The 25,330-nt window shown below is 43.7% G+C and overlaps 1 protein-coding gene across 2 annotated transcripts in view; it reads left to right on the forward strand.

Moving 5' to 3' along the window:
• Nucleotides 1–25,330, forward strand: part of dym (dymeclin) — a 417,844-nt gene that overhangs the window by 240,717 nt on the left and 151,797 nt on the right. For both annotated transcript variants that reach the window (XM_078222397.1, XM_078222407.1), the window contains one exon: nucleotides 6,008–6,113. In XM_078222397.1, coding sequence (XP_078078523.1) covers nucleotides 6,008–6,113 — 106 coding nt within the window. The remainder of the gene's footprint in view (nucleotides 1–6,007; nucleotides 6,114–25,330) is intronic.

Raw genomic sequence — 25,330 nt, forward strand, 5'->3', positions numbered from 1 at the left:
ATCGGTGCTTGGTCCTCTGCTCTTTGTGATTTTTATTAATGACTTAGAGGAGGGGGCTGAAGGGTGGGTCAGTAAATTTGCTGATGACACCAAGATTGGTGGAGTAGTGGATGAGGTGGAGGGGTGTTGTAGGCTGCAAAGAGACATAGATAGGATGCAAAGCTGGGCTGAAAAATGGCAAATGGAGTTTAACCCTGATAAATGTGAGGTGATTCATTTTGGTCGGACAAATTTAAATGTGGATTACAGGGTCAAAGGTAGGGTTCTGAAGACTGTGGAGGAACAGAGAGATCTTGGGGTCCATATCCACAGATCTCTAAAGGTTGCCACTCAAGTGGATAGAGCTGTGAAGAAGGCATATAGTGTGTTAGCTTTTATTAACAGGGGGTTGGAGTTTAAGAGCCGTGGGGTTATGCTGCAACTGTACAGGACCTTGGTGAGACCGCATTTGGAATATTGCGTGCAGTTCTGGTCACCTCACTATAAGAAGGATGTGGAAGCGCTGGAGAGAGTGCAGAGGAGATTTACCAGGATGCTGCCTGGTTTGGAGTGTCGGTCTTATGAGGAAAGGTTGAGGGAGCTGGGGCTGTTCTCTCTGGAGCGGAGGAGATTGAGGGGAGACTTAATAGAGGTTTATAAAATGATGAAGGGGATAGATCGAGTGAACGTTCAAAGACTATTTCCTCGGGTGGATGGAGCTATTACAAGGGGGCATAACTATAGGGTTCATGGTGGGAGATATAGGAAGGATATCAGAGGTAGGTTCTTCACGCAGAGAGTGGTTGGGGTGTGGAATGGACTGCCTGCAGTGATAGTGGAGTCAGACACTTTAGGAACATTTAAGCGGTTATTGGATAGGCACATGGAGCACAACAGGATGGTAGGGAGTGGGATAGCTTGATCTTGGTTTCAGATGGAGGTCGGCACAACATCGTGGGCCGAAGGGCCTGTTCTGTGCTGTACTGTTCTATGTTCTATGTTCTAACTAGGGTAGGCTCGCAACCTCAAGGTTGTGTAGTCAAATCCCCCATAGTAAATTATGAAATTGAACTTAAATGAATAAATCCAGAGAAAAAAACAAGTAGTCATCATTCATTCTGTGGATCAACAGCAATAATATATATTAGCGCTTCACAATATAAAACAACATTACATAGCAAGCCAAATAAGGAAATATTAGGGTAGATGACCAAATTCTTGGACAATGAGGTAGATCTTAAGGAGTGTCTTAAATGGGGAAACTGAGGGGGAGAGGTTTAGAGGGAAATCCAGAGTTTAAGGTTATGGCCACTAAAGAAACAGCCACCAATATCTGAGTGATTAATTGTGGATGTTCAAGAGACCAGCATTAAAACAGTGCAGATATCTCAAAGGCTTGTATGGCTGAGGGGATTACAGAGATGAGGAAGGGCCTGGAGGAATTTAAAAACAGGCTCGAAAATGTTAAACTTGAGGAGCTAGATGGGTTGTTCCACAGCGTCAAGCCAAGCAATCTACCAGTGTGTCACAAGATAAGCTTCAGGAGCAAGAACTTGAGCTGATCTAGAATCTCTCAATCTACCAGCACCACTTCAGTTGAGATCCTTATTAGCTTTCAAGGTGTGTATCGGTGTCAGCTATGGCTCAGTGGCAACACTGTTATCTCAGCCAAGTGGTTGTTGGTTTAAGTCCAACTGCAGAGACATGAGCACTAAATCTAGGCTATATAATAACCTCGCCAAGGCCAGTCCTCCAGTGCAGCACTGCTTTATTAAAACAAAGGAAAGGCCGCACCCGCGGCTTACAACAAATCAAGGCCTGGACTCTGGACCTACATAACCCTGGGTCCAGGCTATGAATGTGGGTTTTAAACTCCTGCCACTCATCTCTCATTGGGTAAGCTCCTGCTCACTCAATAGGGAAACTCGTATTCCACAAAACCCACAGGGAGATCCAATAATGATGTCTCGTGTCCTTGATGGCCACTATAACAAGTTGACACTTCTATTTTTTTCAAAAGGGCAAAGGAGTTGCAGATACTAAGCTGCAAAACAAAATCCACAGTTTGCTCAACTATAGCAAAGAACATTTTGAAAGTGATTTGATCTTGTTTCTCCCCAATCTTTCTGCAGTACCTCTGCTGCCTTTTTTGCTGACAACTATTATTACTGATCATTGTGACAAATTGGAGGAGATTGGGTTGGGTCCTCGCTATCGGAGTGCGATGCTGTTAGTGTTGACATCTTTCAGGTGAAACATTAAACTTAGGGCAAATCTTCTCTCTCGGGTGAATGTAGTCCCAGGGTGCTATTTTGGAAAAGAGCCAGGAAATTCGCCCCTGTGTCTTGGCCAATATTTACCCATCAACCAACATAACAAAAAAGACAAGGTTACCTGCTTATTGTGGCATCACTATTTGTAGGAGCTTGCTGTTTGCACGTTAGCTGCCACATCTCCTACATTACAACAGTGACTACACTATATAAGTATTTCAGTGGCTGTAAAACTCTGGGACCTTAAGTTGTGAAAGTTATTTCTTCCTAACTGCCATTGAAGGACTTGCAGAAACTGTATATCTTTGGTAAGTGCAGAATTTAAATTAGATTGATGTATACTGTTGGAAAAAAGCCTGCCAACACTGACTGTCTGCAATTTGGGAACGTTTTAGCCACTTGGGAAGGTTGCCAGTTCCCATGGAAAATTCTCTTCAGCAAGAATTAATGCCTTCCCCTCCAATTTTACTCAGTGGCTACACACTCCTGCAGAATTAAAAGGTCCTGACTTCATGCTAGATTGATTATTTAGTGCAATACTGAGAAAGTGTTGTACTGTTGAGATGCTGTCTTTCATTTGACATGTTAAACTGAGGTTTTGTGTACTTGTTCAAGTGCACAAAATTATCCTGGCATTATCTAAAGAGCAGTACAGCAGTACTAGTTTTTAATGCTACAAACAAGTGAACTATGTTCATTTAGTGGCGAGTATAATGGTACTTAGGCTAGATGGCGTGTTGTCTTGGACTGTCCCTCTTAACATAGGGACTTATCTTTATTGGCCTCAGACATATTATTTGTATACTCCATATAACAACAAGGTTTGTGTTTTAAAATTGTAGAGAAATAGTCGTTCAGAATCAGCATCATTGCGTGGACAGAAGTAATTGTCAGATTTTTCCTTCTGCAGTGGAGTGCAACAGGAAAGAAGGAAAAGTACAGGAGGAAGTTCTAATAATTTCAAATAAGAAATGTATTCACTTCATGTGCAGAATGGCTCCTATGTGTGGGGTTGAGGTGTTCAGAATCACTTACTCTTCCGATGCCAAATGTGTCAGCCGTTGTCATGCATTTTAAAGCTAATGTTTTGTTCAACAAGAATTTTCTTTACAAGAAAACCTATGAAACTTTGTTAGTAAGATTGCCCCTGTTGCTAATTCCTAAACTGGGGTGAGGAGAAAGTAAGGATGAAATTACTACTTGAACTCGAGTTCCGTTGTTTATGATAAAAATGTAAGAACTTAAGTTTTGACCAGACTTTTCATGTTTTCAGGTTTTTGTAGCCAATTAAATGAATTAAAATCAGATGAGTGTAAATTCTACTTATTCAGTACATTGGATTAAGGATGGTTACATGTACTAAATCAGTGCTGAATAGATTTGCTGGGCACTGCTAGGAGTTCTCCAAATATTTCCAATCATTTAAGGAGTTGAATGGATGAGAAGATTTTCTTCCTGTTCTTCGCTAATCACTTTGAGGGGTCCTTCTTTACTCCTCCGTTCTGTTTTAGATTAGGTTCAAATGATGAAGATTTGAAACGTGTTAATATTAAATCGTAGATTCTGTCCAGTTTCCTGTTAAATTATCAAAGGCAAGTGGAGTTAGCTGTGCCTAGTGTTATCAGTTATTGAAGTTTTATGGAGCTTGTTTCAATCCCAGTGCTTTGACCTAATTTGAATCATAGAATAGAAGCATAGAATTCCTACAGTGCAGGAGGAGGCCATTTGGCCCATCAAGCCCACACTGACAACGATCCCACCGCAACCCCACATATTTACCCTGCTAATCCTCCTGACACTAACGGACAATCCAGCATGGCCAATCCACTTAACCCACACAGCTTTGGACTGTGGGAGGAAACCGGAGCTCCTGGAGGAACCCCACACAGACACAAACTACACACAGACAGTGACCCAAGCCAGGAATCGAACCTGAGCCCCTGATGCTGTGAGGCAGCAGTGCTGGTCACTGTGCCACCGTGCTGCCTACGATTTTTTTAAAATCTTTTTACCCCGGCAGATATGTGCCTGGGTTTTGTTTGTCCTGTCGGTGAAAATGACCACGTTCATCATCTTGAGCATTTAGTAGAGTTTCAATGGGCATATAAGTGATTACTAAGCCTGATCTGCACCCAGAAGGTTCTTCACAAATAGGACAGGCTCAGATAATTGCGTTTTGAAGGAGTTGCTGGCTCAGGATTTCTTCTCCTTGTGTTTTCTCTCTGCCTCTGATATGTGCTTGCTTTTGAAGGAGGCTGTATCATATTTTCTTTGGTTGTGCTGGGTGCAGAAATCCTGAACAGAATTCCTAAGTGAAGCTTTCTGAATGTCTTTGTAGTACTTTCTTCAATGCCATGAGACCACACCCCAAACGCTTTGGTAAGCGAGGGTCAGGCATTCAGGCTGCATGACTCAGTTATGATTGTCTCAATATGTTGTGGATATTTGGCATGCCAGCAGACTAGGTACACTGACAGTGCACATAGACTGCATCATGCCTCGATGGGACAGGCGAGCAGACCAATTAGTTATCTTGTTTTTCATGTATGAATAAAGACTTGTCTTTGCGGTTTTTCGGTGATTAGATAAATATTTGGGTGTCAAATTTGAAATTGTACAGATTCTTAATATTGCCAGGACTTATCCACATGTGCAGTAAATTTGGATTATATTTCTGTTATGGTTTTCCTCCACATTCATACTGTACATGAAATCTGTTATGCTATAATTTTTTCCTCCCCACCCCCTGCCCAAAGGTGCTGTAGTTATGTTTCTTTTGGGTGTTGTGTCATTTAATACCTTGCCCATGTATCCATTCTTTGATAGCTTATGCAGTGAGTATTGGATGAACTATTTTACCACAGAAGCCATCACAGCAAGTCTAACTGTCCTAATCTGGAATCCATATAGGAACCCAGACAAATGTTCTCTTCCTGTTTGTAGTGTGGAGGCCAGTTGTAGCATACGTAGCACTGAGATGAGCAGTTTTCGCACAGATAGCCCTACAGCAGGCTAGGAGTACGACAGCTAGACTTGAGAGCTTCCTGATCTGTATGGCTAAAGGTTTTGGAGAACAATGTGTTTGTCCACTAAGCGATCAAATAACATGTCATTTACCTGCTTTGCATTACGTTTTGGTGCTAGTTGTGATGCTTTTAACATCCTCCAACCTAAATTGTATAACAAAATAATTCCTGGGTGGCAAGTATATAACTGCAAATTAAAAGGGAAAGGAAAAATCTGTTCCCTAGCCCTCCATGTGTGGTGAAATGAAAATAACTTGAGGAAAAAGTTAGGATCAGAAGGAAATAATTATACACAAGGCTGCTTACTTTTTATAGATTCAGTCTGGGCCTGTGTAATTCCCAGGAAAAGGGATAATGCAGCTTTAAAAGAAGCTAATTCCTGTGTTCCTTAGAAATTTGGCTTGAGGTTGTCTGCACTTGGGTTACTGAATGTATGTGTTTAGAAAAAAGAACATATAAATTTTGCTCCTCGATGCTTTTCCAATTTTTTTTATATATGCCTGCCTTAGTTTTTAAAATGGTAGGCTTCCAAAATAAGTAGGGGCTGATAATCTTCCATTTGAAGCATCCTCCTCATTACAAATGTGGTTTAAATGTCTCCCGATTGAATGCTGGCATTGTTAATAATAGATTGAAATGAAAATGAGATGGGTTGCCATGTAATTTCTGTAGCAGGATTTATTTTAATTATTACTTTCATTTTTTTTCTCATTTTTGTCATGTTTTTAGCCTGTTTGCTTTATTATCGAAAAAGCACAACAAAGTTCTGGAACAGGCCACACAATCCCTGAGGGGTCCAGTTAGTGCAGAGGAAAATTTACCAACACCCGATTACGTAAGTCTTTAAAACTAACCTATATTTCCATGGCTGACAGCTGTAATGAGATTGAAATTGTTTATGCTAAATAACAGCGATCTGGACCAACATGATCTACAGATGAACATGAATTTACACAGAAAACTGTTTTTATATTACAGGGCTGAAAGGAAAAAATACAAATGTTGACAATTTGAAATTAAATCAACAATTGGATCAGTATCTGAAAAAGAAAGATAGTATAATGATTCAGTCAAGATCTTTAATTAGTACTGTTGGACTTTCACCTGAATGGTTAACTCATCTTTTGCTTTCAGACACTGATCAATCTGTTATGCATTTACAGCATTTTGTATTACTTCTGATGAGACCATAAAAAATAGGCTGTTCAGCTCCTTGAGTCTACTCCACAATTCAATAGGATTATGGCTGATCTGATATTCCTCATGTCCACTTTCCCCATAAACCTTGATGATCCCTTACTGATCAAAAATATATCTATCTTAGCCTTAAGTATACACAATGATTCTGCCCCACAGCTCTCTGTGGCAAGGAGTTCCAGCGACACTCAACCCTCTGAGAGAAGAAATTCCTCCTCAACTCAGTCTTAAATTGGGGCCCATTTATTCTGAGACTATGCCCTCTGGTCCCATGGGGGGGGGGGGGGGGGGGGGGAACATCCTCTCAACATTTGCCCTGTCAAGCACGTTAAGAATCCAATATGTTTCAATGAGATCACCTCTTCTTCTTCTAAATTCCAATGAGTAGAGTCCCAAACTGTTTAACCTTTTCCCTGAGACAATCCCTCCATACCAGGGATCATCCTAGCCAATCTTCTCTGAACTGCCTCCAATGAAATAACATATTTCCTTAAATGAGGGGGCCAAGACTGCTCACAGTACTTCTGATGTGGTCTTACCAGTGCCTTGTAAATTGTAGCAAGACGTTCCTACTCTTATACTCCAACCCCCTTGAAATAAGTCCAACATTCCATTAGCCTTTCTGATTACCTGCCTGCACCTGTGTGCTAGCTTTCTGTGTTTCATGCACAAATGTCTGTAAGTCCCTTTGTGTTAGAGCTTTCTGAAGTCTTTCTCCATTGAAATAATACTCTGTTCTTTTGTTCTCTCTTCCAAAGTGAACAACTTCATATTTTCCCACATTATTCTCCATTTGCCAACTTTTTGCCCAGATACATAACACATCGATGTCTCCTTGTATGATATTATGGAATTATTGGTTCACCAACTAGCTGTTGCATCAAAAGTTAGATTAGCATGACTTTACTCCACTTTATATTGTAATAAACAAGCACGACTCGAGAACAGCTTCTTCCCTGCTGCCATCAGACTTTTGAACAGACCTACCTCCCATTAAGTTGATCTTTCTCTACACCCTATCTATGACTGTAACACTACACTCTGAACTCTCTCCTTTCCTTCTCGATATATAGTATGCTATGTCTCTATAATGCGCAAGAAACAATACACTTCATTGTATACCAAAACATGTGACAATAATAAATCTAATCACAAAGATTGAGCTTAACCCAAGGAGCAGTACTTCTCCATTGTTAAGTCTGAGGCTATCGGGGAGGTAGCTCCAAAGAAATCACACCAAAGGCAAACCACAGGAACAATAGGGTTCATTGAAGAACTGTACTTCTCTCACTCCAGCCCTCGAGTGTGAGGTTTCCCGGGCAGGTCACCCCACACCCCAGGTCACCTGATCCATCCTCTTGGAGGGCTACGCCCCGCATACATAATATCCATGGAACATATTAGTACTTTCATTATATATATTTAATTTACAGGCTCTTATCTAGACTTTTGTATCTTTTTCCTGACGGAATAAGGTGGAACAGAGAATGTCCGGGGTGCGTGGGGTTCTTCATTATGCTGGCTGCTTTGCTGAGGCAGTGGGAAGTGTAGACAGAGACAACGGATGGGAGGCTGGTTTGCGTGATGGTTTGGGCAACATTCATGACCTTTTGTAGTTCCTTGCGGTCTTGGGCAGAGCAGGAGCCATACCAAGCTGTGATACAACCAGAAAGACTGCTTTCTATGGTGCATCTGTAAAGGTTGGTGAGAGTCGTAGCTGACGTGCCAAATTTCCTTAGTCTTCTGAAAAAGTAGAAGCGTTGGTGGGCTTTCTTAACTATAGTGTCGGCATGGGGGGACCAGGACAGGTTGTTGGTGATCTGGACACCTAAAAACTTGAAGCTCTCGACCCTTTCTACTTCGTAGACGGGCATGTTCTCCTTTACGCTTCCTGAAGTCGATGACAAACTCCTTTGTTTTGTTGACATTGAGGGAGAGATTATTGTTGCCGCACCAGTTCACCAGATTCTCTATCTCATTCCTGTACTCTGTCTCGTCATTGTTTGAGATCCGACCCAGTACGGTGGTGTTGTCACCAAACTTGAAAATCGAATTGGAGGGGAATTTGGCCACACAGTTATAGGTGTACAAGGAGTATGTAAGAGGCTGAGAACACAGCCTTGTGGGGCACCGGTGTTGAGGATGATTGTGGAGGAGGTGTTATTGCCTATCTTTACTGATTGTGGTCTGAGAGTTAGGAAGTTCAGGATCCAGTCGCAGAGGGAGGAGCCGAGGCCCAGGCCATGAAGTTAGGAGATGAGTTTCACGGGAATAATGATGTTGAAGGCTGAGCTGTAGTCAATAAAAAGGAGTCTGAAATACTTCTATTTATTGCGAGTCTAGACTCCTAGTCCAAAATAGGAATTTTGACAGGGGGCAGTCTTCAATGATGTGAATCATTGGGTGATCCAGTTTGCTGCACAAAGGCCTTGGCCAGTGTGGAAATGGGTGAACAATGCCCAATGTTGGTGTGGCAGATTGAAGCTGGGTGAGCGGGCTGTTGGATTTGTGATGAGGAAATGGTTTTTAATGGTAGCATGTTAATTCCATTCCTGCTGCCACAGGGTCTCTACTGTTATAAAAACAGAAAATGCTGGAAAATCTCAGCAGGTCTGATGGCATCTGTGGAGAGAGAATAGAGCCAATGTTTCGAGTCTGAAGATGGGTCATCCAGACTCAACAACTTTGTTTCAGATTCCAGCATCCGCAGTATTTTGCTTTTACCTCTACTGTTATTCTTTGGCAGGGTGATCTTAGCTATACAGGCTGGCTTCATGGAAGGCAAGCAGCATAAAGTCCTTATGCAGCAGCAGGCTTAGGTTGATATAAATCTTCAGAAGCTTTTTTCTTGCAATCTTCCTTCTTATGTGAGGGGGCGGGATGTTGCTCAGTACTGGGAGTCAAAGGAGTTGAGTTGAGCGGAGGTTACTGGAGATGATATGCATTGTTATGTTGCACTAGGTGTGGGATAAGTTGTAACATACTGGGTGCAGTCAACTAGATGATGTCAAGAACTGAGGTCCTTAAGGTCCTGCATGTGTACCTCTGTGTTCCATGGATCTAAAGTGTCACAAGTAAGGCTTACATTAATACTGCAATGAAGTTACTGTGAAAATTCCCCAGTCACCACACTCTGGCGCCTGTTCGGGTGCACTGAGGGAGAATTTACCCTGGCTAATGCACCTAACCGGCACGTCAGTGGAAGGAAACCGGAGCACCCGAAGGAAAAACAGACAGACACGTTGAGAGCGTGCAGACTCCGCACAGACAGTGACCCCAAATTGGGAATCGAACCCGGGTCCCTGGCGCTGTGAGGCAGCAGTGCTAACCACTGTGTCACCGTGCCACTCTCATCTGCCATCTCAGCATCCCTCAACCCTTTGTCTCTCCAGAAATGTATCCAGTTAGAGTTTGAGTCCTATTAATTTGCCTTTCTGATTAAATTATTTGACAACTAATAATTATTCCTTCTGAGTTTTTAATTCTTCTTTTCCATCTTGCGCATGCGAGTTGTGAATCATTGTATACCCCCCTGGAAAGTGTGTACATATAACTTCCTTGTTTTGATCTTTACTGAGTGTTAGGAAATAATTAATAGTTACAGAAGAGGGCATACATTACAAGAAATCTTCAAATCATTTGCCAAGCTACAAGCAAATGGGAACTGTCACTCTGTTTCCAAGACTGCTGATTCTCCTTGTCAAAAGTTGCTTGTGGTTGAGACCCATGCTGACACATCCACCCAGAACAGCCCTATTCCCACTATTACTACATCTTTTTTTTCTCAAATACTTCTGAGGTTTTTACCTCAGCCACTCTGTCTGGAAATCTATTTCACATATTATTGCTTTCCACACTGCAAAAAATCTCCGTACATGTTGCAGCTTGTGTCCTTGTCCTAATTCCACCATTTAAATTAAATTCTAGAGACGGGCATTAAGGTTTTTTTCTGTTCTGCCTCCGCCCTTCTTTCTCAAAGACCAGAACTGGACACAGTATTTGAGCTGTGATCTGAGCATAGCACTTTGACCACAACTTCCTGTAACATGTTTTAGTAAAGTGGCAGAGATTAATCCCCAAGTTACCCCTTTTTCTGCCCAGTAAGCAATGAGAGGAAAGTATTACTCGATGGGCTGAATGGCCTCCTTCTGCACTGTACGGATTCTATGATCTATGATCTTCTATTGTGAGGTGGGACTACCCCACAATAAAGTTGAGAAACCATTGTTAATTCTCATGACACCTTAATTTTCCTGGTGCTTTTTTGCTCACAGTTTGGATAGTATCCTGTCTCCTTTCAAAAGTGTTCTGGACCAGCAGAACAGTCTGAGAAGGGTGGCAGAATATAAACTATTTATTTATATGTTAATTTTGCCAGACAGTCACCCAAGGCTGGAATTGAACCCGGGCCCCTGGAGCTGTGAGGCAGCAGTGCTAGCCACTGTGCCATCAGGCTGCCCATAAAATTTAAGCATGTTTGCATACAAGTGGATTCGATAGATATGTAAAATTAACGTACACGCTGATTATATTGACAATGCAACAAGAGACAAAGTATTTATTTCCTGTGAGACCAGGGTACAATACTGCCTTCAATAAATATTAATGAGTGCTGCCCATTGGGAACATCATCCAAAAGCACAATGTCAGTAACCACATACACTGAAGACACCCATATCTACCTTGCCCCATCTTTCTTGATCCCTCTACTGTCTCTAAACTACCATGCTGATTGTCCAATATCCAGTTCCGGTTGAGCAGAAATTTCCTTCAGTTGGTAAGACAAAAGCCATTAGACTCAGCCCCTCTGAAAAATTCCACTCCCTGGCAGCAGGTTCCACCTTTCTTCTTGACAACAGTTTGATGTTAAGCAGACTGTTTGCAACCCCAATGTCATATTTGATGTTGAGATGAGCTCCCAACCACACTCCGCAACATCACTAGGCCAACCTATTTCCACCTCCATTATATTTTTCATCTCCGCCTCCCCTCAGCAACCTGCCTCAGCTCATTTGCTACTAAAACCCTCATCCATGACTTTGTTTACTCTAGATTTGATTATTCCAAAATTCTCCTTGCTGACATCTCATGTTCCACCCTCCATAAACTTCAGATCATCCAAAGCCCTGCTACCCTGTAACTCACACTAAATCCAATTCACCCATCGCCCTGTGTTCACAGGCCTGTACTGGTTAAGCAACATCTCGATTTTAAAATTCTCAGCCTTGTTTTCGAATATAAAATCGCTCTCTCGCTCTCTCGGCTAACGGCCGCAGTCTTCAGGTAGTCCCTTAACAATTTGTGCCTCTGTTCTGCCATTCATACAGGAAGGGTATATTGGCATTGGAGACAGTCTGCCGAAGGTTCATTAGGTTGACCCCGGAATGGGATTTTCTTATGAGAAAAGGTTAGATAGGTTGGATGTACTCATTGAACTTTAGACGAATGCGAGGCAACCTTATTGGGATATATAGGATTCTCAGGATTGGCTGAGAGGTTGTTTCCCCTTGTGGGTGAGTCTAGGACCAGAGGGCATAATCTCAGTAAAGGGTCATCCATTTAAAACAGAGATGAGGAGGAATTTACAAGATTATGACAGGATTGGATAGAGTGGATAGTCAAAGTCTTTTTCTCAGGGTCGAAGGGTCAATTACTCAGGGGCATGGGTTGAGAGTGAATGGGCGAATGTTTAAAAGAGATGTAAAGGGCAAGCTTTTCACAGAGGTTGGTGAATGCTTGGAATCTGTTGCCGGAGGAGGTGGTGGAAGTAGATTCTAGAACAATGTTCAAGAGGCATCTGGGATAGCTACATGAATAGGCAGGGTATAGAGAGATATGGACCACATCGAGGCAAGAAAATATTAGATTAGAGAGTCATCTGTGTCAGCACAGACTTGGTGGGCCGAAGGACCTGTTCCTGTGCTGTACTGTTCTTCTTTGAATTTCTTCTCTGAGGGTAACGAATCTGTGGAACATCAGAAGGTTCTGGAGGCTGGGTGGTTAACTATGTTCAAAGTTGAGATGGACAGATTTTTAAACATTAGGAGAATTAAGGGTGATGGGGATAAGGTGGGAAAGTGAAGTTCAGGATTATCAGATCAGTCATGATCTCATTGAATGGCGGAGCAAACCTGATGGGCCAAATGGCCTACTTCTGCTCTTGATGGGCCAAATGGCCTACTTCTGCTCCTACATCTTATGGACAATCTTGTCCTTGACCAACATCTACACATCTGCTCTACCAGCAAGTAGATCACTTGATCTTTGTTACAGTTACACCAGCCAATTCTGAACATTATATATTGTGGAGATACTAAGGCCAGCTATAGAAATCATTTCTTCCCAGCCTGTGGTCACCCAACTTAGCAAAACTAAGGAATTGAATCTGAAATCTCATGGTCTGCATAATTTACTATCACACTGCAAATGACATTTATCCACTAAGTCATGGGAGAGATTGCCATCACCCTGTGTAAACTTATTGTATTTTTTAGGGTTTTATTTTAAAAAGACTGAGGCATTTGCCCACAATTTAAGTATTGGAGAGAGTAATCACTGTTTATTGAGCACTAGAGATTATTTCTATGACTCGAAGCCAAATATTTTAATACTAGGCTCAGAAAATTATAGTAATTGTTTTTGTTTATTATGCCTTTTGGTTACAGTTACTGAATTAGCATGAAATTAGAGAAGCCTTTTCATTTTCTCCCAAGAGTGCTTTGTTCAGTCAGATTAAATGTTGTAGCTTGTGGGTGTAATTATGGCCAATTCAATAAAGAAATGAACTTTTTAAAATAAAAGGGATTAACAGTATTCACTGTATTCAAACATACTCCTTTTATGCTCCTGTGCAGCAAACTGAAAGGGCATGATGAAATTTATAAATTATTGTCCAGCTATTAATTTTTTTGTTTTCTATTAATTAGCTTTAAAATTTAAATTGACTTCTCATCAAACATCGTGAGTGATGACTTCTTCTCCAACAGAAGTTTCTTGTTTTCAAGCGATTAGTATCCAGACCAGCATGCATGCTTGCCTGCATCTAAGAACCTGGATTTAACTATGGCGGCTGAATGTTCACGTGGCTTAACATCACAAATAGTATGTGCTCATCCAACATCTAGCAGCATCTGCCTATCACGTTTAGAAACTTTAGTTAATTGTCTTCTCCATTCATCCAGGGACTGTGTAATTGCTATGGGGAGGCAGTGGCATAGCGATATTGTCATTGCACCAATAATCCAGAAGAACATTGGGTCTCTTTCACGGATACACATGCAGTGAATTGCAAGGTTATAATTGGTGATACAATCTCTCTCCTTTTGCTTAGTTTTGAAATAAGCATCTATCAATTTATGTAAAACTCACAAAACTAATGTCTGCAAATTGCTGAAGTAGAATAGAACATAGAACAGTACAGCACAGAACAGGCCCTTCGGCCCACGATGTTGTGCCGACCTCCATCTGAAACCAAGATCAAGCTATCCCACTCCCTATCATCCTGGTGTGCTCCATGTGCCTATCCAATAACCGCTTAAATGTTCCTAAACTGTCTGACTCCACTATCACTGCAGGCAGTCCATTCCACACCCCAACCACTCTCTGCGTAAAGAACCTACCTCTGATATCCTTCCTATATCTCCCACCACGAACCCTATAGTTATGCCCCCTTGTAATACCTCCATCCACCCGAGGAAATAGTCTTTGAAAGTTCACTCTATCCCCTTCATCATTTTATAAACCTCTATTAAGTCTCCCCTCAGCCTCCTCCGCTCCAGAGAGAACAGCCCTAGCTCCCGCAACCTTTCCTCATAAGACCTACCCTCCAAACCAGGCAGCATCCTGGTAAATCTCCTCTGCACTCTTTCCAGCGCTTCCACATCCTTCTTATAGTGAGGTGACCAGAACTGCACACAATATTCCAAATGTGATCTCACCAAGGTCCTGTACAGTTGCAGCATAACCCCACGGCTCTTAAACTCCAACCCCCTGTTAATAAAAGCTAACACACTATAGGCCTTCTTCACAGCTCTCTCCACTTGAGTGGCAACCTTCAGAGATCTGTGGATATGGACCCCAAGATCTCTCTGTTCCTCCACAGTCTTCAGAACTCTACCTTTGACCCTGTAATCCACATTTAAATTAGACCTACCAAAATGAATCACCTCACATTTATCAGGGTTAAACTCCATTTGCCATTTTTCAGCCCAGCTTTGCATCCTATCTATGTCTCTTTGCAGCCTACAACAGCCCTCCACCTCATCCACTACTCCACCAATCTTGGTGTCATCAGCAAATTTACTGATCCACCCTTCAGCCCCCTCCTCTAAGTCATTAATAAAAATCACAAAGAGCAGAGGACCAAGCACTGATCCCTGTGGCACTCCGCTAGCAACCTGCCTCCAATCCGAAAATTTTCCATCCACCACCACCCTCTGTCTTCAATCAGATAGCCAGTTACCTATCCAATCGGCCAACTTTCCCTCTATCCCACACCTCCTTACTTTCACCATAAGCCGACCATGGGGGACCTTATCAAACGCCTTACTAAAATCCATGTATATGACATCAACTGCCCTACCTTCATCAACACACTTAGTTACCTCCTCAAAAAATTCAATCAAATTTGTGAGGCACAACTTGCCCTTCACGAATCCGTGCTGACTATCCTGGATTAATCCGCATCTTTCTAAATGGTCGTAAATCGCATCCCTAAGGACCTTTTCCGTCAATTTACCAACCACCGAAGTAAGACTAACCGGTCTATAATTACCAGGGTCATTTCTATTCCATTTCTTAAACAGAGGAACAACATTCGCCATTCTCCAGTCCTCTGGCACCATCCCCGTGGACAGCGAGGACCCAAAGATCAAAGCCAAAGGCTCTGCAGTCTCATCCCTTGCCTCCCAAAGAATCCTAGGATACATTTCATCAGGCTCAGGGAACTTATTGACCTTCAGTTTATTCAAAACTGCCAGTACATCCTCCCTCCGAACATCTATTTCCTCCAGCCTATTAGCCTGTAACACCTTCTCTTCCTCAAAAACATGGCCCCTCTCCTTGGTGAACACTGAAGAAAAGTATTCATTCATCACCTCGCCTATCTCTACTGACTCCATACACAAGTTCCCACTACTGTCCTTGACCGGCCCTAACCTCACCCTGGTCATTCTTTTATTCCTCACATAAGAGTAAAAAGCCTTGGGGTTTTCCTTGATCCGACCCGCCAAGGACTTCTCATGTCCCCTCCTAGCTCTCCTAAGCCCCTTTTTCAGCTCATTCCTTGCTAACTTGTAACCCTCAATTGAGCCATCTGAACCTTGTTTCCTCATCCCTACATAAGCTTCCCTCTTCCTTTTCACAAGACATTCCACCTCATTCGTGAACCATGGTTCCCTTACTCGGCCATTTCCTCCCTGCCTGACGGGGACATACCTATCAAGGACACCCAGTATTTGTTCCTTGAAAAAGTTCCACTTTTCATTAGTGCCTTTCCCTGACAGTTTCTGTTCCCATCTTATGCCCCCTAATTCTTACCTAATCGCATCATAATCACCTCTACCCCAATTGTAAACCTTGCCCTGCCATACGGCCCTATCCCTCTCCATTGCAATAACAAAAGACACCGAATTGTGGTCACTATCTCCAAAGTGCTGTCCCACAACCAAATCTAACACTTGGCCCGGTTCATTTCCCAGTACCAAATCCAATGTGGCCTCACCTCTTGTCGGCCTATCCACATATTGTGTCAGGAAACCGTCCTGCACACACTGCACAAAAACTGCCCCATCCGAACTATTTGACCTACAAAGGTTCCAATCAATATTTGGAAAGTTAAAGCCCCCCATGACAACTACCCTGTGACCCCCACACATATCCATAATCTGCTTAGCAATTTCTTCCTCCACATAGCGTTGGATGACAATTGAGACATAAAAATGAGAAAGTTGTCATGTTTGAATTAAAACAAAGAAATTCAAATGCTTGTTCCTGCAGTTTTCAGCATTTAAGAGCTGACTTGTCACCTCAAGTTGTTAAAGCAGGAAGGGACTGAGTGAATGATTTTTTTTACCTGTGGTGAACATTGTCTAGACTGATCTGATGAAGTCTTCACTCTCTGATGCCTCTAAGTGAAATTAGTTTTGATCAGTTTCAGCCAATCCTCTGGTTTGGTGAGTCAATTCCATTATACTAACACCTGCCTATTATTTGGCTTATTCTAAGGTCGTAAGGTACTACTTTGAGAAATAAATGTCTCAGTAAAATAGCAGAAAACGTTTCACCAAGACTGAACCACATTTTTGAGGCAGTGTAAAGTAAAAAGATTGAATTACAATTATATAGATCCTTTCATGATCTCAGAACTTTGCAAAATGCTTTTCAACCAATGCAATACTGTGGTGCAAAATGTTTGAATGTAGGAAAGTGGCAGCCAATTTCAGCACAGCAAGCTCCCACACACAACAATGTGATAACCAGATCATCTGCTTTAATGAAGGAGCTGATTGATTTGATTTATTATTGTCACATGTATTAGTATATTGTGAAAAGTATTGTTTCTTGCGTGCCATACAGACGAAGCATACCGTTCATAGAGAAGGAAACGAGAGTGCAGAATGTAGTGTTACAGTCATAGCTAGGATGTAGAGAAAGATAAAGAATTAGAATGAAGTTTTAGAAGCATAGAATGAGAGTAAAAGATGGAATTAGAAGGTATGCTGGGCACAGGTTGCAAGACGTCGCCATGCTCTGGTGCCACCTTAGAAAAAAAAGAGAGATATTGGCCAGGACACTGAGGAGAACTCTCAGCGACGTGGCACTATTTCTTCTTCGATACAGTGCCATGGGATCTTTTATACCCACAAGGAAGGAAGAAGGGGCTTTGGTTTAACTCATCTGGAAGGTAGCACCACTGACAGTATGGCGTTCCCTTAATATTGCAGTGGAACATCTTTAGAGTAGAACTTGAACCCAAAACTTTCTGACTCAAAGATGACAGTGCTAATACTGAACTGTATCTGACACGAATAATGAGCCTGCAGCTGGGGAGCTGGTATAAATGTAGAACTGAAAATACACTGTTGTCTCAAATAATGAGGATCTTTGACCTGCAAATGTTTCTGGCTGCAATTGGGTGCCAAATTGGAAAAGCGTCCTATTGACTTTTCACCTTGACCACAAAAGTCCACGGACTCCAGGGACGAGGTGGTGCACTGAATTAGACTTTGCTTTTCTCTTTTAGTACCTAAATATGATCCTAGCCCAGACTAATGAAAGAAAATCTCCTGTCTGTTGGCTGTAAGTGTCAAGTTTCTTCTAGTTTAGAGCACTGAAATGGACCATTAGAATCAATTGGTCTATGTCAGTGTTTATGTTCCACACAAACTTCCTTCCACCCTCGTTCATCTAACGCTATTAGTATATCCTTCTATTCCTTTCTCCCGAATGTGCTTATGCAATTTCCCCTTAAATGCATCTCAGTTATTTATCTTAACTATGCCTCGTGGTAGTTCCACATTCTCCAGCTGTTTGAGTAGTACTGACAGGAGAGTCAATAACCAGAAGAGACAGATTTAAGGTAGTTGGCAAAAGAACCAGAGGATAGATCAGACTTTTTAAACACGGCAAGTTATAATCTGGAATGCTTTGCTGAAAGGATGACGGAAGCAGATTTAATAGTAATTTTCAAAGGGGAATTGGATAAATCAGTGTTTCCCCGACTGGATCCTTTGAAACCTGGGTTCGATTGGAGACATTCAGGGATTCTGTGGTGGGTCCGGTCACTTTAAGTTTGAAAAAAGCTGTCTTTCCAGCTTCTCCTATTGGCAGTGATTTTCACATTACATTGGCTACTGAGAGGTTGACTATGTATACCTATCAGCAGCCAATGCACTGAGAAGTCAGCCCCTGATTGGTTGAGCTGGACATAGTGGTAAACACAGTAAGAAGTTTAACAACACCAGGTTAAAGTCCAACAGGTTTATTTGGTAGCAAAAGCCACACAAGCTTTCGAGGCTCTGAGCCCCTTCTTCAGGTGAGTGGGAATTCTGTTCACAAACAGAACTTATAAGACACAGACTCAATTTACATGAATAATGGTTGGAATGCGAATACTTACAACTAAAGACTGGATTAGTTGTAAGTATTCGCATTCCAACCATTATTCATGTAAATTGAGTCTGTGTCTTATAAGTTCTGTTTGTGAACAGAATTCCCACTCACCTGAAGAAGGGGCTCAGAGCCTCGAAAGCTTGTGTGGCTTTTGCTACCAAATAAACCTGTTGGACTTTAACCTGGTGTTGTTAAACTTCTTACTGTGTTTACCCCAGTCCAACGCCGGCATCTCCACATCATAGTGGTAAAGCCAGTATTGAAAGTCCCAGGCAAGGCTGAGAGCAAAGGCGACCAAATGGTGGAGTGAGCAGCCAAGCAAGATTGTGGCCACAGGATGGGAAGGGAAGTGGTCTCAGAGGGTAGGAGAAGTAGCCTCGGAGCAATGGACGGAGAAGTGAGAGTGTGAATGTGCACGAGAGAGAGAGGTGAGTGTGTGAATGTGTATGAGAGGTGAATGTGTATGAGAGCGAGGTGAGCATAAATGTGTATGAGAGAGAGGTGAGTGTGAATGTGAGAGAGAGAGGTGAGCGTAAATTTGATTTGATATATTATTGTCACATGTATTAACATACAATGAAAAGTATTGTTTCTTGCGCACTATACAGACAAAGCATACCGTTCATAGAGAAGGAAACGAGAGAGTGCAGAATGTAGTGTTACAGTCATAGCTAGGGTGTAGAGAAAGATCAACTTAATGCAAGATAAGTCGATTCAAAAGTCTGACAGCAGCAGGGAAGAAGCTGTTCTTGAGTCGGTTGGTACATGACCTCAGACTTTTGTATCTCTTTCCCGATGGAAGAAGAGAGAATGTCCAGGGTGCGTGGGGTCCTTAATTATGCTGGCTGCTTTGCCGAGGTAGTTGGAAGTGTCAATGGATGGGAGGCTGATTTGCGTGATGGATTGGGCTACATTCACGACCTTTTGTAGTTCCTTGCTGTCTTGGGCAGAGCAGGAGCCATACCAAGCTGTGATACAACCAGAAAGAATGCTTTCTATGGTGCATCTGTAAAAGTTGGTGAGAGTCGTAGCTGACATGCCAATTTTCCTTAGTCTTCTGAGAAAGTAGAGGCGTTGGTGGGCTTTCTTAACTATAGTGTCGGCATGGGGGGATCAGGACAGGTTGTTGGTGATCTGGACACCTAAAAACTTGAAGCTCTCGATCCTTTCTATTTCGTCCCCGTTGATGTAGACAGGGGCATGTTCTCCTTTACGCTTCCTGAAGTCGATGACAAACTCTTTTGTTTTGTTGACATTGAGGGAGAGATTATTGTTGCCGCACCAGTTCACCAGATTCTCTATCTCATTCCTGTACTCTGTCTAGTCATTGTTTGAGATCTGACCCACTACGGTGGTGTCGTCAGCAAACTTGAAAATCGAGTTGGAGGGGAATTTGGCCACACAGTCATAGATGTACAAGGAGTATATAGTAGGGGGCTGAGAACACTGCCTTGTGGGGCACCGGTGTTGAGGATGATTGTGGAGGAGATGTTGTTTCCTATCCTTACTGATTGTGGTCTGGTGAGTTAGGAAGTTCAGGATCCAGTCGCAGAGGGAGAAGCCGAGGCCCAGGCCACGGAGTTTGGAGATGAGTTTCGTTGGAATGATAGTGTAGGCTAAAATTGCCCCTTAGTGTCCTGAGATGTGTAGGTTAGAGGGATTAGTGCGTAAATATGTAGGGATATGGGGGTAGGGCCTGGGTGGGATTGTGGTCGGTGCAGACTCGATGGGCCGAATGGCCTCTTTCTGTACTGTAGGGATTCTATGATATCCCTACATATTTACCCGCTAATCCCTATAACCTACACATCTCAGGACACTATGGGGCAATTTTAGCACGGCCAATCAACCTAACCCGCACATCTTTAGACTTTGGGAGGAAACCGGAGCACCCGGAAGAAACCCACGCAGACACGAAGACAATGTGCAAACTCCACACAGACAGTGACTGAAGCTGGGAATTGAACCCAGGTCCGAGAGAGAGGGGAGTGTAAATGTGTATGAGAGGGGGGAGTGTAAATGCGTATGAGAGAGAGAGGTAAGCGTAAATGTGTACGAGAGAGAGAGGGGAGTGTAAATGTGTATGAGAGAGAGAGAGGGGAGTGTAAATGTGTATGAGAGAGAGAGGGAGTGTATATGTGTATGAGAGAGAGAGGGAGTGTATATGTGTACGAGAGAGAGAGGGGGGAGTGTAAATGTGTATGAGAGAGAGGGGAGTGTAAATGTGTATGAGAGAGAGAGAGGGGAGTGTAAATGTGTATGAGAGAGAGAGAAGGGAGTGTAAATGTGTATGTGAGAGAGAGAGGGGAGTGTAAACGTGTATGAGAGAAAGGTGAGCGTGCATGAGAGAGAGGTGAGCATAAATGTGTACGGGAGAGAGAGGTGAGCGTAAACATGTATGAGAGAGAGAGACGGGAGTATAAAAGTGTATGAGAGAGGGGTGAGCGTGAATGTGTATGAGAGGTGAGCGTGAATGCGTGTGAGCGTAAATATGTATGAGAGAGAGAGGAGTGTGTTAATGTATATGAGAGAGAGGTGAGCGTAAATGTGTATGAGAGAGAGACGGGAGCATAAATGTGTATGAGAGAGAGACGGGAGCGTAAACGTGTATGAGAGAGAGAGACTGGGGCGTAAACGTGTATGAGAGAGAGAGATGGGAGTGTAAATGTGTATGAGAGAGGGGGGAGTGTAAATGTGTGAGAGAGGGGGGAGTGTAAATGTGTATGAGAGAGACGGGAGCGTAAACGTGTATGAGAGAGAGAGAAACGGGAGCGTAAACATGTATGGACAAAGAAGAACAAAGAACAATACAGCACAGGAACAGGCTCTTCGGCCCTCCAAGCCCGTGCCGCTCCCTGGTCCAAACTAGACCATTCTTTTGTATCCCTCCATTCCCACTCCGTTCATATGGCGATCTAGATAAGTCTTAAACGTTCCCAGTGTGTCCGCCTCCACCACCTTGCCTGGCAACGCAGTCCAGGCCCCCACCACCCTCTGTGTAAAATATGTCCTTCTGATATCTGTGTTAAACTTCCACCCACCTTCACCTTGAACCTATGACCCCTCGTGAACGTCACCACCGACCTGGGGAAAAGCTTCCCACCGTTCACCCTATCGATGCCTTTCATAATTTTATACACCTCTATTAAGTCTCCCCTCATCCTCCGTCTTTCCAGGGAGAACAACCCCAGTTTACCCAATCTCTCCTCATAACTAAGCCCCTCCATACCAGGCAACATCCTGGTAAACCTCCTCTGTACTTTCTCCAAAGCCTCCACGTCCTTCTGGTAGTGTGGCGACCAGAACTGGACGCAGTATTCCAAATGCGGCCGAACCAACGTTCTATACATCTGCAACATCAGACCCCAACTTTTATACTCTATGCCCCATCCTATAAAGGCAAGCATGCCATATGCCTTCTTCACCACCTTCTCCACCTGTGACGTCACCTTCAAGGATCTCTGGACTTGCACACCCAGGTCCCTCTGCGTATCTACACCCTTTATGGTTCTGCCATTTATGGTATAGCTCCTCCCTACATTATTTCTACCAAAATGCATCACTTCGCATTTATCAGGATTGAACTCCATCTGCCATTTCTTTGCCCAAATTTCCAGCCTATCTATATCCTTCTGTAGCTTCTGACAATGCTCCTCACTATCTGCAAGTCCTGCCAATTTTGTGTCGTCCGCAAACTTACTGATCACCCCAGTTACACCTTCTTTCAGATCATTTATATAAATCACAAACAGCAGAGGTCCCAATTCAGAGCCCTGCGGAACACCACTAGTCACAGGCCTCCAGCCGGAAAAAGACCCTTCCGCTACCACCCTCTGTCTTCTGTGACCAAGCCAGTTCTCCACCCATCTAGCCACCTTCCCCTTTTATCCCATGAGATCCAACCTTTTTCACCAGCCTACCATGAGGGACTTTGTCAAACGCTTTACTAAAGTCCATATAGATGACATCCACGGCCCTTCCCTCATCAACCATTCTGGTCACTTCTTCAAAAAACTCCACCAGGTTAGTGAGGCATGACCTCCCTCTCACAAAACCATGCTGACTATCGTTAATGAGTTTATTCCTTTCTAAATGCGCATACATCCTATCTCTAAGAATCTTCTCCAACAACTTCCCCACCACGGACGTCAAGCTCGCCGGCCTATAATTACCCGGGTTATCCTTCCTACCCTTCTTAAATAACGGGACCACATTAGCTATCCTCCAATCCTCTGGGACCTCACCTGCGTCCAGTGACGAGACAAAGATTTGCGTCAGAGGCCCAGCGATTTCATCTCTCGTCTCCCTGAGCAGCCTTGGATAGATTCCATCAGGCCCTGGGGATTTGTCAGTCTTTATATTCTCTAACAAACCTAACACTTCCTCCCTTGTAATGGAGATTTTCTCCAACGGTTCAACACTCCCCTCCGAGACACTCCCAGTCAACACATCCCTCTCCTTTGTGAATACCGACGCAAAGTATTCATTTAGGATCTCCCCTACTTCTTTGGGCTCCAAGCATAATTCCCCACTTTTGTCCCTGAGAGGTCCGATTTTTTCCCTGACAACCCTTTTGTTCCTAACGTATGAATAAAATGCCTTGGGATTCTCCTTAATCCTCTCTGCCAAGGACATTTCATGACCCCTTTTTGCCCATCTAATTCCCCGTTTGAGTTCTTTCCTACTTTCTTTGTACTCCAGAGCTCCCTCCGTTTTTAGCTGCCTGGACCTAACATACGCCTCTCTTTTCTTTTTGACCAGTCCCTCAATTTCCCTGGTTATCCACGGTTCTCGAATCCTACCCTTCCTATCCTTTTTTACAGGCACATGCCTGTCCTGTAGCCCTAACAACTGTTGCTTAAAAGACTCCCACATGCCAGATGTGGATTTACCCTCAAACAGCCTCTCCCAATCAAGAGGTGCCAATTTCTGCCTAATCCCACTAAAGTTAGCCTTCCCCCAGTCCAACACCTTACCCTTGGGACACCACTCATCCTTTTCCATCACTATCCTAAAGCTAACAGAATTGTGGTCACTATTTGCCACATGTTCCCCTACCGAAACTTTGAAGACCTGACCGGGCTCATTCCCCAGTACTAGGTCCAGTATAGCCCCCTCTCTAGTCGGGCTATCTACATATTGTTCCAAAGAACCCTCCTGTACGCATTTTACAAATTCCTCCCCATTCAGAGTCCCAGCTCTCAGCGATTTCCAGTCTATACCAGGGAAATTGAAGTCTCCCACTACAACAACCCTATTTTTCCTGCACCTATCCAGTATCTCCTGACATATCCGTTCTTCCACTTCCCTTGGGCTGTTGGGGGGCCTGTAGTATACCCCCAACATAGTGACTGTGCCCTTCCTGTTTCTAAGCTCCACCCAGAGTGACTCGTTACACGACCCCTCTGAATTGTCCTCCCTCTGCACCGCTGTAATATGCTCTCCAACTAATACTGCTGCTCCCCCACCTCTTTTGGCCCCTCCTCTGTCTTGCCTAAAACACTTGTACCCCGGAATATTCAGCTGCCAGTCCTGTCCCTCTTTCAACCAAGTCTCTGTCACCGCAACCACATCCAAATTCCTCGTGAGCATTAAGGCCCTAAGTTCGTCTGTCTTACCTGCTACGCTCCTTGCATTGAGGTAGATGCACTCCAGACCTCCAGGCCCAGTGAGGTCACCCTCCCCCAGAGTGCTCTTCTTCTTTGCCAGCCTTGTCCCAGCCCCAAGCTCGTCCCCAGCCTCTACACTTGTAGACCTAATATTTTGATCCCCACCCCCCTGCCATACTAGTTTAAACCCCCCCGAACTGCACTAGCAAAATCCCAGCCAGGATATTCGTGCCCTTCCAACTTAGTTGTGACCTGTCCTTCTTGTACAGGTGCCATCCTCTCCTGAAAACTTTCCATTGATCTAGGAAAATGAAGCCCTCCCTCCTGGACCAGTCCTTGAGCCAAGCATTCAATTGTACTAACTCCCTATTCTTAGCCTCACTGGCACGAGGCATTGGGAGCAGCCCAGAGATGGCCACCCTGGAGGCCCTACTTTTTAGTCTATTTCCCAACTCCCTGAATTGCTCTCGTAGGATCCCCCTGCTCTTCCTATCTACGTCATTTGCACCAATGTGTACAATGACATCCGTTTCTTTATCTTCCCCTTTTAAGATGCCTCCTATCCGCTTGGAGACATCCAGTACCCCAGCACCAGGTAGGCAGACTACCATCCTGGAGTCCCGTTCGCACCCACAGAATCGCCTGTCCGTGCCTCTAACCAACGCATCCCCCACCACTATTGCTCTCCTAACCCCTCTCTTTCCTTTCCGGGCCACAGAGCCTGACTCTGTGCCAGTGACCTGGTCACTGTGGCTTACCCCTGGAGAGTCATCCTCCTCCACACTATCCAAAACAATATACTTGTTTTGGAGTGGGACAACCACAGGTGACCCCTCCACTAATTGCTCACTCCCCTCCCCTCTCACACCTGTCGCCGAGCCCTTCCTATTATGAGAGACAGCCACTGGAATACTCTCTGGTACGTTACCCTTCTGACCTTTCTTCCTCCTAACTGTGACCCACGTGTCTTCCTCCCGATGCCCCGGTGTAACTAGTTCCCTATTACTCACGTCAATTATTCTCTCATTCTCCCTGACCAGACCAAAGTCAGCAATCTGCAGCTCCAGTTCCGTGACGCGGTCCCTCAGGCTAGGTGTTTCCAGGAACTCCCACATCCCACACCGGAAGCACCGAA

This window comes from Mustelus asterias, chromosome 1 (assembly GCF_964213995.1).
Source record: "Mustelus asterias chromosome 1, sMusAst1.hap1.1, whole genome shotgun sequence".
Classification (NCBI taxonomy): Eukaryota; Metazoa; Chordata; class Chondrichthyes; order Carcharhiniformes; family Triakidae; genus Mustelus; species Mustelus asterias.